The sequence below is a fragment of the Staurois parvus genome, unplaced genomic scaffold (genome assembly GCF_062004578.1).
Source record: "Staurois parvus isolate SC_StPar_1 unplaced genomic scaffold, SC_StPar_1.0 ptg000137l, whole genome shotgun sequence".
Taxonomy (NCBI): domain Eukaryota; kingdom Metazoa; phylum Chordata; class Amphibia; order Anura; family Ranidae; genus Staurois; species Staurois parvus.
Window position 1 is genome coordinate 13,454,316 of NW_028317933.1, and position 15,709 is coordinate 13,470,024.

At 41.3% G+C, this 15,709-nt stretch overlaps 1 protein-coding gene across 1 annotated transcript in view; it reads right to left on the reverse strand.

Moving 5' to 3' along the window:
• Window positions 1–12,207, reverse strand: part of LOC149465835 (bactericidal permeability-increasing protein-like) — a 51,533-nt gene extending 39,326 nt beyond the window's left edge. The window contains exons 1-3 of the mRNA XM_089673374.1: window positions 12,024–12,207; window positions 6,736–6,850; window positions 3,512–3,640 (exon numbers count right to left, since the gene is read on the reverse strand). Of these exons, the coding sequence (XP_089529500.1) occupies window positions 3,512–3,640; window positions 6,736–6,850; window positions 12,024–12,135 (356 nt within the window). The 5' untranslated portion in view covers window positions 12,136–12,207. The remainder of the gene's footprint in view (window positions 1–3,511; window positions 3,641–6,735; window positions 6,851–12,023) is intronic.
• Between the last annotated feature and the right edge of the window lie 3,502 nt (window positions 12,208–15,709).

Consider the following 15,709-nt stretch of genomic DNA (forward strand, 5'->3'; position numbering starts at 1 on the left):
GAAGTTTTAAGGACACTGGGATTATGGCACGACATCTAAGGACTTGTAAGTAGCTACTGTATATATTACATTTGTGCCTTTGGGTTTAAATATTCCTAAACAACTGTTAGGCAGAGCAGTGAGGGACTGCAAACTTACACCCTGGTCACACAGATCCCGACTTTGAAATCATGAGACGAGGGGCGGACTGACAACTCATGGGGCCCTCGGGCAATAGGGGATCATGGGGCCCCTGTGTCCTTGCCCAAACTCAAAAAAGCCTATGAAAAAGGTACCAGAGGCATCTCATGGGGCCCCCTATTGACCCCAGGCCCTCAGGCAGTGCCCAAGTTTCCAAATGGTCAGTCCGCCCCTGCATGCGACTTACAGTGAAGTCGCTCGATTTCAAAGTCGGATGATATGCCGATTTGAGGTGTGATTTGCAAGACATCTGACATAGATGTCTATGCAAATCGCACCAAAAGTAGTGCATGTACTACTTTAGAAATTGGTGTGGCGCCAACCAAGTCGGAACCGCACTGATATGACCGCTGTAATTGATCATATCAGATGACAAGCTGAACTCCCCTTGTTTATGAGAGTAGTGTGCTTGGTGTTACTATACAGTTCAGTTTCAGTTCAGAACTAGGGCAGGAATTTACACTAAAACTGGATATTCCTGTTAGGTTAGTGGGCTTGAATTGCAATTACAGTAAACTAATCTCTTCTACATAATAGATTTGTATGGTAGGGATGGGAAAATGCTAAAATCTGCCCCACCATTGGTATTAGATATATCTTTGTATATCTGTAATTAACATTTTCTCATGATTCTAATACAGAAGTGAATTTCCAGCCAACCTTTTTTTTTTTTTATTAGTCATGGGTAGATAGCAATAAAAACCTGTTACCCTAGGTTCACACCTAAGCGTTTTTTGTAGCGTTTTGCAGACACGCACTACAGTTCATTTAACATCATTTCCTATGGGACACGTTCACATCAGATTTTCACCCAGTGCGTTTTTTGGAAAGGGTCAGGGACTTTTTTAAATGCAAAAAGTTGTGTTTTTGGTTCTATAGACTTCAATGAGGTGATTGTAGCCGTATTAGTGCATTTGCGACAGAAACAATTGAGTACTGTCCGTGATACTTTTTTTATTTGCACTAACATACAATTTTGAGGACAAGCTTTCGGGGTATGTCCCCTTCTTCAAGGTCCAAGCAGTACTATACAAATCACAAAGTTTAAGCAGAATGTTAGAAGGGATTGAAAAAAAAAAAAAAAAAAGGCTACAGATAAGATACATCAAAAGCGAGGGGGGGGGATACTACACTCACACAGAAGCTTGACCCCCTCTGAGTGAGTGTAGTATCCCCCCCCCCCTTGCTTTTGATGTATCTTATCTGTAGCCTTTTTTTTTTTTTTCCTCAGTTTAACATTCTGCTTAAACTTTGTGATTTGTAATAGTACTGTTTGGACTTTGAAGAAGGGGACATTCCCTGAAAGCTTGTCCTCAAAATTGTATGTTAGTGCAAATAAAAAAAGTATCACGGACAGTACTCAATAGACTTCAATGAAAATGCTGCAGAAAAGCATGTAGTGCTGCGTTTTAAATCTGCCTCTGAAAAAAACCTCAAAAGTATCAAAAACTCATCAAAAACACATGTGCAAAAATGCAAAATGCACTGCAGAAACAGAGCAACCGCAAACTGCATAGTTTTGAACTTAGTCTAAAACTTTTACTAATCTCTGTGTCCCCGAGGTTTCTCCTCACTTTCTGTCTGCCCACAATGAGGGGAATCCAAATTTTACCCATTGTCAGGAATATGGAAATCCCCAAATCCCCCATCAACACATCACTTTCACTGACAATTGTCAAAGCTGAGAATTCACATTGGGGAGATTTGCCCTCATTTCCTGTTTTGGCAGCTTACTGGAAGTGAAGGAGAAACATAAAAAAAGTTTAACTCTCACTCTGTACAAAACTAGAAAAATAATATTAATAATAATTGGGACCTGGCAAAAAATGGTGGAGCATCTATGAACAAAGTGTGTGTGTGTGTGTGTGGGGGGGGGGAGGGTGTTCCTGCGCATGTGCACAAACCTCACCAGTTTTTGGTATATATGCAGTATATTGGCCTGTAAATTTTGTGCACATGCACAGCACAGTTGCGGCGAGTCTGAGAATGCGCCCTTGGTGACACACTGGGATTTATTTACTAAAGCTGGAGAGTCCAAAATCAGACTCCCTTCTGCATAGAAACCAATCAGCTTCCAGGTTTCATTGCCAAAGCTTCAATGAACAAGCTGAGGTTAGAAGCTGATTGGTTTCTATGCAGAAGGGAGTCTGATTTTGGACTCTCCAGCTTTAGTAAATAAACCCCACTGCGTCTAGTAATGGCTGTGACATAGCAATCCCAAATGCCTGTACTAGGCCAAAAAGTAGGAAGTGGTGCCTTCCAGCAGAAAAGGGTACAAATCATAATTCAATTTTTGTAAGAGGGAGGGGGTAAGAAGAAAAAGAGAAAAGGTTGTTGTAATGAGTTCCACTTTAATAGGGATAAAGGAAGACATATTTTCAACTGAAGAAAAAAAAACCCCCCAAAAAATTAGCTATGTTATATTAAGGGGGTGTTATAGTGACTCTATTACTGAAATGAAAAAATTTTAAAACATTGTCCCTGCAAGCTTCAGTATTGTGGAGAAGCCACTGAAAGAACATCCTGAATCTTCCTGGTCCTCGATCATGAGCTATGGTTTGCCAGTGCCAGTGACAAGAACCACTGTGGGCAGCAGGGGGACCAAAAATTTGACACTCCCAGAAGTGTCAGATTTAGTTGATTCTTCAAGAAAAGATTTCTTGGCAATACAGGAGTAATTGGTGGTATGAATTGCAGGATTGGGGAGTTTTAAACACTTTCTTTGTAGGAGACATGTTTTTTAAACTTTATATTTTAGTTGCTTTGAATGATAAGTTCTCCTTTAGGAGCATGTTGCATGATACATATATATTTAGGGTATAACATGTAACATGCTCCTATGTACCCACCTCCTGCTACCAGTGCTCCCCATTCTGTGACAGTGAGCCGCAATTCTTCTCCCCGCACCCACTGTCATAATGTGGGCTCCACACATCCACATTATTTATTCAGTTTTTTGTGAATGAATAGACTACAAGTACCACTAGCCATTGCAACTGACAGCTTGAAGTTCTCACTTAACTATGAAGTTGCTGGTGAGTGCTCTAGTAGTTCATTGATTATCCTGCTTTCAGGTAACTGCCTGCCCTTATCGGAGGCATAGGCAGACAGCTATCCTGAGAGTCTGCAGGAGCCTTGCATTGCACCAATGGTCTGCTGATCTCTGCAGGCTCCTTTGGAAGAAAATAATAAATGCACATATTTTTAACCTATAAAGAAAATGTGCATTTTTTTTTCAAACAGTGAATTGCTTTATCTAACATTGCTCTTAAATCTAATGCTGTAACTCAGAAAAGATAAAACATTTATAATTAATAGTATCATTTCTTACACGAACAGGTACTCTACTCCCCAATATCCGTGTATTTCGATAAAAGCCTGAATAATCGAAACCTTCAGGCCCACATTAGGAACACACACAATTTGTGAGCTGGACAGCTGGACGTTGGTTATAACCATGCTGAAAAATAATACAGACAGTTAATACAGGCATATACTCAACCTTGAAAAGACCTTCCTTCTGAAGGAAATATATAATATTTGTAATATAACAAATGACATCTTGAAATGGGAGGAGGTGACAAGGGAGCTTATAAGCAGAATGTCATTGGAGGAGCGAAAAGAACGATTTGGTTGGTATTTTGAGACAAGATTGGTTATATAGCTGGGGGCAAAGTTGTGGATGGTTTTATAAACTTTTGTTAGAATTTTGAATATTTTTCATTGGTTGAGCAGAAGTCAGCTAAGGTATTGGCAGACAAGAGCAGCAGTCACCGAATGGTTGGTTAGGTGGATTGGTCTTGCAGCAGCATTCATGATCTGTTTGGGGTCTAGCAGTTGTCAGTGAAGGTTACCTCTAACTTCTGGGATGTAGATTCATCCTTATAATGAGAAAGTAAAGCTAAATAAATAACAGATATAAATCTTTAACCTCCCTGGTGGCCTAACTAATCAATATTTTTGAATGTCAAAGCGGTACATTGTTTTGCATGGAAATTTGTTGTTTTATATTGTAGGCCTGTAATTCTTAGGAATAACTCACCTAAATCTGTCCAAGCAAGTGTCTAATAAACATCCCGGGTATTATAAAGTTTGAAACACGAAATCATAACTTATAATATAATAAATAATTATAATAATATAATAATAAATTGAATTCAATAATGTAATCAAACCGAAAACACTGAAATTTGAAATATAGCACCAAGTTCTCACATCACTGAGCAAAGTCGCAAAATCGTTTTCAGTGTCTGATGACGAATTTCCCCACGAATCATTATCACTCAATTCTGCAAGTGATTCGAAATCACTATCTCTGTCTTCTAGCTGGTCTAAAACCGCTTTTGACCTAAAGGGACGCTTTTTGGATGCCATGGACGTTCTCAAGTTTCCAAGCAGAAAGAACAGTAAAAGTGCAGGCAGGGCACAGGACAAAGCACTTGGGATATAATTTAGGTGAAATGGTTTGATACAGTAACAGGGGCGGACTGACCATTTGGAAACTCGGGCACTGCCTGAGGGCCCGGGGTCAGTAGGGGGCCCCATGAGATGCCCCTGGTACCTTTTTGATAGGCATTTTTGAGTTTTGGCAAGGACACAGGGGCATCATGATCCCCTATTGCCCGAGGGCCCCATGAGTTCTCAGTCCACCCCTGTACAGTAATGTAATACTAACAGATTACAATGTATTGTGTGTATGTCATGTTTTTTACTTTTTTGAATCTTCCGCCAGTTCCGCCCCCCTGCGAGCAGGGAACGGAACCCGGAAGACGGATGCCGGTATCGGCCTGGAGGACATGGCCGGAGGACACAGCGGGAGGACATCGCAGGATCACAGGACAAGGTAAGGATCGGGGGATCGCTGGAGAAGCACTATACTGTAATCCCGAGTGTGGTTTAGGATTCCCGTTTTTGGTACTGAAAATGAACCCCAAGGTTTACCGCCAGGGAGTTTTATGGACAAGCGTTCACATTTATGAGAATTTTAGGCCCCTTAATAGGGGCATCTAGCTGCTGTGCATCCCTCCTGGCATTTTAGTGCACCTGGGAGGTACAGGTGCAGAGTCCAGTCCTGCTGCCTGCATCCCATCAAAGTCTATGGAAGGCTGCAGCTGGACGTGGCTGTTTACATGGTTAGGGTCCTATGCATTAAGGGATGAATGGAGGTGTGCTGGGCATATAGCAATTGAGTGTTCACACCAGCAGTCCTGTTTTAGGGTGTGAATAATGCACACGTGCTGCTGTGCACTCTCCCTGCAATGTGTTGTTACAACAGATTGCAGTGTTTACATTTTTTTGCCTTTTTCAAACTTTAAGCCTTATGCAGACAGTTTAAAAACACGGCATTAGGTGCATTTTAAAGCAGTTTTTTTCTTGCCAGGAGAAAAGGCATTCAGAGGAGCAAAGCAAAAGTCCTGTGTGCATGAGGCCTTATTTGGCTGGAGCTAGATGGGCAGCAGAGGTGGAAGACCTGACATGACTAGGTTTGCAGGACAGGCTGGGGTTAAAACAGGGTGAAAAATTTTACTTTTGTTTAAAAAATAAACGATCTTACCTGATTGGAGGGAACAAGGATGGGGCAGGGTTTGACCTTGGTGTGGTGATGTTGGGTGGTGCCTTTTCCTCAAAGTCAGTTGTTGCTGGTACAACGAAGAACAAGCTTCTCCACCCCCCTCTTTCCCCTAGAATTTTTACCATGGTTACTTTGTCTTTTGGTTTGTATTTTATTCTCTTACTTTTGCTTGAGCAGTTACTTCAGGGGTTGGGCAAATTAGTAGGCATTGCTATGTATTCCTGAGGATTGTCAAGTTTTGCTCTGGGGTGTGTCGTAGCAACTTTCAGGAGTCTTAAGCAGTGATGGTTAACAATTTTTGAGAATGATGGGTTGGGCCCATCTCAGGTATGGGTGTATCTTTCTGATTTATGTTAAGGCTGTAATAAATTAAGAGTTATTTGGCTGTATCAAGAGTATCTTGATGGTAAATTGTCCCCAAGTTGGTGTACTTGAGGCTGGGGGCCTTGAAGTGGATTTTGGTGGCAGATAAAGCAGGTCGATTGAATACAGGTGCCTTCAAAGGCCCTAGACTTTTAAGGAGGTCTGTTACTGTACTGATATTGTTTGTTATAAAGTCGTAGATTATAGGTATTGAATAAATGGCTGCTATGGACTTTAAACTCCAAAAAGGAAGTCTGTAGTTGTCTATATTTGATGGATTACAGTTTAGTTTGGTTAGGTCAAGGTTATGGCAGCCATAATTCATAGCAATACCTATGTCGAGTGACTGCCATGTGTTTTAACGTGTTGTTGTACATTGTGGTGCATAAAAAAGCAGACATGCTACATTTTTTGCAATGTACCTGTATGGTGTGAAGAGGGCACATAAAAAACAATTGTTCCCTCTGTGTCCTTGTGCTGAACCTGCATTGATCAACACAGTCCAGCATAACTAGTGTGAGCATGTGGAGCAATGTGCTATTCACTGGGCATGTACAACCTTTCAACATAGCTCAACAGCAATTCTTTATTTACACTGATCACAAAAAGTTAATATTCACCCAGAGATTTGATAATCCACACTTCCCAGGATTCCCACATCATAGGACCCTGAATAATTTGGTAGTCGAATACTTGACAACTTCTGTTGCAGGACATTGATTCCTATCTGGCGGGCTGTAAATGAAAGTAAAACTTTTTTGATCAATTTATATCTTTTACAGCTGACCTCCAGACAAACAACTAAATAAATATGAAATATGTAAAAGGAGTTGTTTTTATCTGCCAAAGGATGCATTTCTGGCTATCCATTTCTGAGATTACTACAGCTCTGTCATACAACACAACCCTGTCTGGCAGGGGGGAGGCCTGATTTTGATCTGCTGTAGTTAAGTAACACTAAGGTTTTGTCCCCCACACACCCTGTGACTGGACAGTGAAAGGAGAAGCAGCAGACAGATGAACTCACCTCTCTGTCCTTATCCTCTCGTCGTATAGCAGCATATTCCTTGTTAGTACATGAGCACTGCATTACAGCTAATTTTGCTCCTTCTCCCTATCCCAATCTGAGCATTGGTTTACAGGGGTGGCAAAGGGATGAAAGCAATGTAGCAGTACCCCCTTAGGAGTTGCTGAAGTCTTGTGTTACCCTATAGTTTTTCACAGTCAGGCAACACGAATTTCACATAGACTTGCATCCAGGAGTCAGTAACCAGTCCTTGAGCTTTGTTTTGGTGATTTTATTAGGGGATTGTAAGTTGGAGAGGGTAAGGAGGGTATGGGATGCCCAATGGAACTGAAAAACCGAGGACAACTCCCTGAACTAGGTACAAGTGTTTACAGCAAACAGTCTCTTTCGAAGAACTAGCCAGCATCTCCTGTAGTGCCATCCCAGATCCCAGATACTCCTTATCCAGTTGTTCTGGGTGAATCCCTGAGCAGGGGATCCAGTGTCTGCCATATAATTTGTGAAACAGTCCAGGGTGGCAGGCTAATCCAGTTTCCCACTAGAGTGCCTCCTTCCCCTATCTGGCCCAGGGGGTGCAGGTCTATTCACTCAGTCCTTCTCCTGTGCTGCTGGTGGGTCGGTGGCTGCTACCAGGTCTTTTAGCTGGGCTGCTCCTTCCCTGCCTCACAGGTGGTCCGCTCTCAGGGGAATGGTGAAGTCCTGAGTTTTCCTCCTGCCAAGGTCTTCTGCCTGTAGGTGAGCCCCTCTCTATCTGGGCTCCTTCCCAGGCTCCTGCTCCTCTGCCTCACATCCTCCTATTTCACCCAAACTCCTCTTCCACTCTCCTGCTACTGTGCAGGCTCAGTTACTCTTAAAGGCTGTCCTGGCCCCCTTGCCAAGCCTCCTGTTGGGGATTGGCCAGGATCCTCCAAGAGTACAGACCAACCACTCCTCATCTCTGCCCACTGCTTCTAGATCTTTCTCAAACAAATAGAGCAGGGGAAAATACCAGAGAGCTAGTCTGCAGAGCCTCTCAGCTCTGGCCTGAATTTGACCCTGCTAGCTTTCACACCCAGGCTGCTACTCAGCTCTCCTAGCTAACATTTTGAACTAGAGTTCCCCCTAGCTACCTAGGAGGGTGCTACACCAAGATAAATTCAGAAAAGAACACTGCTTAAAATAAATTTAATTATGTATGTAATTATATAGGTTTTGTATGTATCATATTATTTTATATGTTTTGTATGTATATGTGATGATACTGTAAAGATGTAAGAGTTATATTTCAGACTGACCACCAACTGTCCCTGATGAAGATTTGTTAATACTGAAATGTGTTGTGGCCTATATACAAAATTGTGGTGACTATAAGAGCCTATGTGAATTAATAAATAAAGGGTGGTCCTTATTTATTGAGAAATATCAAGCTATTTATCAGCCAAATAGTTTTTATCAGATTTTCATCTTTCTGTTATTTTTTTAAATATTTTGGCATCGTTCAGATAAATCCTTAGATTCAATTATGTAGTAATGTAGACAGAGCTGCATTATCTGTGTCTTTTATTATCTCCCTGGGTGCAGCTTTACAAAGTGCAAAACAGAAAGAAATATGAAAGGGGAAATCAGCACAAAACCTGTAGGTTTCAGTTCCTTCTTGTGCTATACAGTTTCTCTCTTGCAAAGTGAACAGTCTATTTGCAAGTAGTAAATCAACCTGTGGTTGTTTTACCCATGACACTGGCAGAACCAAGCATTAGGAGTTTTTAAAGGGATAGCACACAGGAGTGTTACCTCTGTAAAACAAATTCTGTTTGGAGCTGTACAGAACAGGTGGGGGGGGGGGGGGGGGGGAGCGAGGAGGTTACTTTAGTCCTCTGACTCTTTCAGCTTTGTGTGCAAATGTGAGTTTGAGCAACTGAACTCTGTAAACAACATATTTCTGCATAGCAGTTAAACTTAAACATTAAAAGACACCTAGGTCTCCACTTGTTGGCTGGAAATGGAGATATTAATATTCATATGCAATAGTTCATACTAACCACCTTTCTTGTTCTTAATAAATAATGGAAAATAACTGCATTTCAGAGACGCAAGTACTCTTCCCTGAGTATCTGTTCTCAGTCCTCAGCAGCTGTCTACTTGGTCAGAGAGCCGCAACCTGGATGTTGCCTGCAGAACCCATAACCACCTTTAGGAGCTCTGGAGATGAAATGAAGGTTCCTTAGATTCTGCGCTTTGGCCCCACTAAGGGCTCTCACCATCGCTGTATGGTCGGGCACACTAGGCTTACCCTCTGGTTCCAATAGGTGTCCTGCTTCTCCAAGAATTCTTGCATTTCTCTGTGTCACCTACGTGGCCATCACCACTGCCTAGCCCTAGGTACAGTAGCTAGTTTCAGGTTAGCCATTTCACCCTCTAGTGGGAACAGACTCCACTTTGTGATAGGAAGAGAGAACTCTGAGAGCAGCAAAGATCAGTAGAGGATTTCCTTGTAAAGGTACTGTAGTTATAGATTCTGTCTGCTGCTATATTTTATATTGTATTTCTGGTTTTGGTGGAGTACTATTGTAATAGGCAGGGGCGGACTGACCATTTGGAAACTAGGGCACTGCCGAGGGCACGGGGTCAGTAGGGGGCCCCATGAGATGCCCCTGGTACATTTTTTATAGGCTTTTTTGAGTTTGGGCAAGGACACAGGGGCCCCGTGATCCCCTATTGCCCAGGGGCCCCATGAGTTGTCAGTCCGCCCCTGGTAATAGGTAAGTCTTAACTAGAAGAATGATCAATTGTGGACACCTACGAATGTGACAGCTTAAAATTCCAAGTATATTTTAGAATCAATGTATATTAGTTTTGTGGCACTACAGCAAAAATGTGCATAAAGCATCATCATCATACGACAGAATGAATCATAAACTATATCAAAATAACCTAGGTTACATCCAGCAATACTAGGTTGGCAAGACAATAATGATAAACTCTTGGAGGACTGGCACAAGCCAGCTCTCAGTCACCAACTAGGTAAAATGAAACAGCAACTGAGACAGCAGGCAAGAGCAAGTGTAGGTCCAGTCCCCTTACGTAATGTCACATATGAAGAGTTGGTGAAAGTGCTTGATGGGAGACCTAAGATTACCAATATATTAAAGAGAAAATAAGCTACGGAAGCTGTGCTTTAAAAAAGGCAGGCAGAGGGCAAAGACCCAATCACATCACCAGTATCGCCTGTGGTCTTTCTGAAGCTGTCCTCATTACTGTTCTGTGAGTCTCTGTGTGGAGGTGACCATCTTGGTAGAGGCAGGGCTTTGCTTCCTCATGTCAGTCTGTAGCAAGGAGAACAGTGAGCATCATGGTAGTGAAGTCACCAAATTTCACTCAGATCTGGCAGCAGTACCTTAGATATCACACTGTGGATATACAGCTATGATGCTGTAGATGCAGGAGTGCCTAGGTGCACTCACATACCTGAAAGTGCACTCAGGGTACTGCTTTAGAGCAATTAACTGTCTGTTTCCTATAACACAGCAAATCTGCACTTTTTTAAGTTCAGGTCCACTTTAGGTTATGCTATGTATGCTGTATAATAATTGTGTAAGTGTGAATGCTTGACTGGATAAACGCCAGCCAATTAGTGGAATGCTGTTGTTTATGCACATTTAGGTTATTATATTGATAATTTCTTCAAGCCTTTAGATTTATTTGAATGCTGCATGTCTAAAGCCCACTTCCTATGGTTCTAATGCATGTGGGTTTTGAAATCACATCTTAATAAATAGTTTTAAAAACTAACTTGTGCTTGTCCTATGAAGGATAAAGCAAGCACATACTGTTTTTTTGCTCCATTCTGCCACTGAGAGTAAAAAAAAAATATCTGCTACTTCTACTACTAGGGAGGAACGTGTGAATGACTCAATGTGGTGGTACTTTGGTTTGGTGAATGGCTAGTGCTGCCATGGAGTCAGTCAATCCTGGTTCAGTCAGTCAGTCCAGGTGGTGAACTAAACAAAATGTGCCCAGGGTTTTCTATTATTATTATTATTATACAGTATTTATATAGCGCCAAAGGGTATGCTCAGCGCTGTACAGTAGCAGGGGGACATAACATGAGACAAGACAGTAACAATACACTACACGAGGGGTCTGAGGGCCCTGCTCTTTCGAGCTTACAATCTATTCTTGCTCTTAGTGGCTTGTGGGTTTATTTAATTTTAGATGGACTATTTTTTTACACATTCTTTCCCGGTTTTCCTATGACTATTTGTCACTTTAAGCACTGCATTTTTATGTATTTATTGTTTATTGCCTAGTATCAGGGTTTTGTGTTCAGCTGCTATATATTATACACTTTATTTTTAATTATTGAACATTTACTTCCATTAGCGCAGATATATATATATAAAACTGACTTAATACAATCTGCCTGTTTACAATCTTCTATTAATGCACACCGAGCTGGGCATGTGTAGCTCAGCATACATTCTCAATACAGTGCCAGCATGCTGGGTTGAAGGAAAAGCCAGAAACCTGGCACCCTGGAGAATTCAGGGGAGAAGATTTCAGCTTTAGCTTTAAAGGAAACCTGTTATTAGACAAATAAGTGATTTGGCATTGCTAATCTCCTTCTGAAAATGCCAGTTTCCTGTCTGTTTCTGACTTCAGCATGTTGTGAGTCACCCATAACAAACATACAGTAAATAAAGCCAAGCCAAAGTATAGTAAGAATTGTTGAAGTCTTCAAGTGCCATTGCAAAATACACTGAAGCCAGAGGATCAGAAAGACAACCAATTTTTAGAGGAAAATCAACTAGGGAAGCCATATTCCTCCCAACCCCCATAATGAAAATCTAGGTACAGAGTGAAAGAACTTCCAGTACAAATACGTAAGCCATCAAGACAACATACCATAATCCAGTCCCTTTTGTGTGATTCTCACTACTGCTCCTGGGTTCCCAGTGTCCGTTCTTCCTAACACAACCAGACAGGACACCAGGATTAATGTGCAGGAAAAGGTCATCTTGACAGAGCTTGGTGCTGTTACAAAGACAACTTTGTCAGCTAAAGGTTTTTAAGCCCTGACAATGTGAAACTGAAAAGGAAGACAGTATGAGGAAATAGTGTCAGATTTACATGGGCTTTCCCATGGAGAATTCTGAAGACTAACTAGTTATACAATATGTGTGCATTTTACATACTTTACCTAAGTGTTCAGTTCTTTGTTTTGTCTTATTTTTTATACAAAGACTGATCTTTGATTAATTGATCTGAATGAAGAATGCAGTAATCTGTAGTAACTAATCAAAGTTCTTTCATTGTTCTGTTCGTGTATGCCAGCCTTTCTCAGTCTTTTTCACAGAGGAACCCTTGGAATAATTTACTGGTCTTGGGAAACCCCAGCTAAGATTGTTTATTTGGAATCAGCAGAAAAAAATGTCTCCTACAATGATGTTCAGTTGGAAAATGCTCTTCTTACAGACAGCTAAAAAGATCATTATTGCCATGCTGCTGGCTCTGCCTAGTGATGTTGGACCTGGAATCATGCAGGCATCATTAGATGGGAAGACAATCAGCCACAGCCCAAGGAATTCCTAGCAACCTCTGGAAGAACCCTAGCTATCCATAGAACCTTGGATGCTGGTGTAAACTGATAAATTAAAGTCTGGGCTGGTGGAAAAATGTTAACCTTGTAATGGGTCCTTCTTGGCACTGGAATCAACTGCTTGTAGGGGGACTTAAATAAGGTGCTATACTTACCTTATATCTTGCTCTTGAAGGCTTCCTTCATGCCTGGTTCCCTATTGCCATTTTGTTTTTGCTGCCCAACATGTTGCAGCTCTCTGACATCATCACATACAATGCAGGAACAGTGGTCCTGCATTTTATGTGAGGAACCCGAGGGCCTGTCTACATCATAGGCACATCGGTCAGTGGAAGAGAGTACTGGCTGCTTGTAGCCCAAGGAACAAGATATCATCCTATAGACTCAGTGAGTAGTAAACTCTTGAAGTGAACAGGGGAGTAACTTCAGGGGTAACTTTCTCTCCAGCCTAGAGTTCAGCTGATTAAAGCTGTTATTGTTGCCACTGTCTTCAGCTAAAAAAAAATTACTACTCCACATTTGTTTCTCCAAGACATTGGAATACTACATTGATTCTCAACCATCTCAGATAGGTTGATGACATTTGTTGATTGTTGAGAATGGAAGAACTAAGCATTCACTATCATGATACATTCAAAATAGTTTTGAAACAAGTGGCTGCCTTGGATTATGTTTATGGATGCTGAGTTCTGGACCCTGGCATGAGCCTTTTTTCCTCTTCTATGTTCCTCAGTATCACTAAAAAACATTATCCTTATTCTTATCCCTTTCTCCAAATGACTGATCAGACTTGTAATATAGTTCTTGGGCTGAGTTTAATTTGTAATTTTCTTTATGACTAAGCCCTTTACAAGGTGAAATGCATCAGTGCCATGTGCACAATAGGGAAGTATGGTTTGATAATTCTTTCTTGCTATCATTGAATCAACCAATTTCATTCAAAAGCCCCAAAATGAAATCCCAGGCATTATTAAACAGGTTTGATTTCACAGGGATAAAAACCATGTTACATTCTTTTGCAAACATTTTTTATCCTGAATTTTCTTGTCACTTTGGTTGAAAACAAATGTTGATTTTGTCCTTCTAATTATTAGAGAATCAAATGAATATTTTGAAGACAATTTTTTTAACAAAACTCTACTGATGTATAGCCAGCTTTTTATTTTGCTCTCCTGTTGCTCTATTCAGCCACCAGGAGTAACAACAGAAAACTCTGCATTAGCCCCAAGTTACTGTGGTCACAGCCTACACAGGGTTAGGGGCTCTTTTCCTTATCTCCATGTGATAATAACAGTGGCTTGTGATTGGTTGCCAAGGTGCCCAGTGCTGAATTGTGGGAGGAAGGGAAGTGAGTTACATAATCTCCTTATTCTTACGTATGGTAGCCGAATGGAGCAATGGTGTAGTGTAAGGAAGGTTGAATATTGAAAGCATGCGACTAACTCCCTTTTTCCAACACTGCAGAGCTGGCTACCTGAGTGACAAATCACCAGTCACCAGGGCTGTCATATTGGGTTGGGGGAAAGAGCCCCTAGCCATGTGTAAATGTCAATAGAGCCACTTGGACCTTACACAAGAATTCATCTCTTTGGTTCTAGTGGAAAGATTAGAGGAAGGAAAGTATATATATATAAACTCCATGAAACAATTTTGTTTTACAAAGAAATTTATTAATTCATTTTGTTTTTTATACAGCAAAATAGCATAACACAAGGTATAAAGACTTTGTCAAAGGATGAACAAGCGGGCCAAATGCTCACACTAAACAAGTAAAGGGAAGAGGTCAGTACAATGGCAGCAACAGGGATATATGGTAAAACAAACCATCAGATTTTCCAACAGTAAGATAGTAGCTCTTCTCATCAGGGCCTGCTCTTTTTGAGCGACATCTGTGACCTTTAACAAAGTGGGAGAAGTGGCCTCAATGCCACCGGTTAAACAATCACAAAAGAGGAAAAGCAAAAAAAAGGTGGGGGAGCCAAGGAAACAAAAAGAATGGAGAGAAAAGAAGAAGAGGGGGATTGGTAAGGAAGGGGAGGCAGGAGGAAGAGGCAGGGGTGATTCCGCTAGGGTTCAGCCAAATACAAATTAACGGGGGCTACGGAAGAATCCATCAGGTTAAAAGCAGGGTGCTGTTAAGGTTCAAGCTATCGTTGTTAGTGATCCATGGATCCCAAACCTTTAAAAAATTGGCATGGGTGTCATTCCAATTACAAGTGAGATTCTCATGTACCATAGTCCCCATGAGCATTGGTTGACTTCAGCAAGATTGAGGAACTGTTTCTGCCGAGCTTTGCTCAATGTCTGATGAACTGCTAGAAAGACAGAGCCATGAATCATTATTTAGCTCATAGCATAGCTCCCAACTTTCTGAAATGGGAAAGAGGGACACTTTTGTATGCAGTGTACAAACCCCTGCCATGCCCCTAATTATGCAGATCATAAGGAAACACAGGAAATTATTGAGTAAACCCACAAGTTCTTTTTACCTATAATTTTCCTTCCTACTGGCTGTTCAGAACAATAAATGTAAGAATTTGGGGATGGTAAAAGGTTTAGCACTGTAGAATATTTTTATTAGTTCAGTTATAAATTTAATGAGGTCTTTACCTCTAGACCAGTGGTTCTCAACCTGTGGGTCGCGACCCCTTTGGGGGTCGAACGACCCTTTCACAGGGGTCGCCTAAGACCATTGGAAAAAACATATTTCTGATGTGTAAAGAGCAGCTACTGTGTAGAAAGCAGCTGCTGTGTTGAAAGCAGCTACTCTGTTAAAAGCAGCTACTGTGCTGAAAGCAGCAGTATTGGAGGTAAAACGACACTCATGAATTATAATTACTGGGTAAATAATGTTATGGTTGGGGGTCACCACAACATGAGGAACTGTATTAAAGGGTCACGGCATTAGGAAGCTTGAGAACCACTGCTCTAGACCACAAAAGGGGGACAAATGAGGACAGAGGGACAGAAGGATTTAATTTAAATGGGTGAC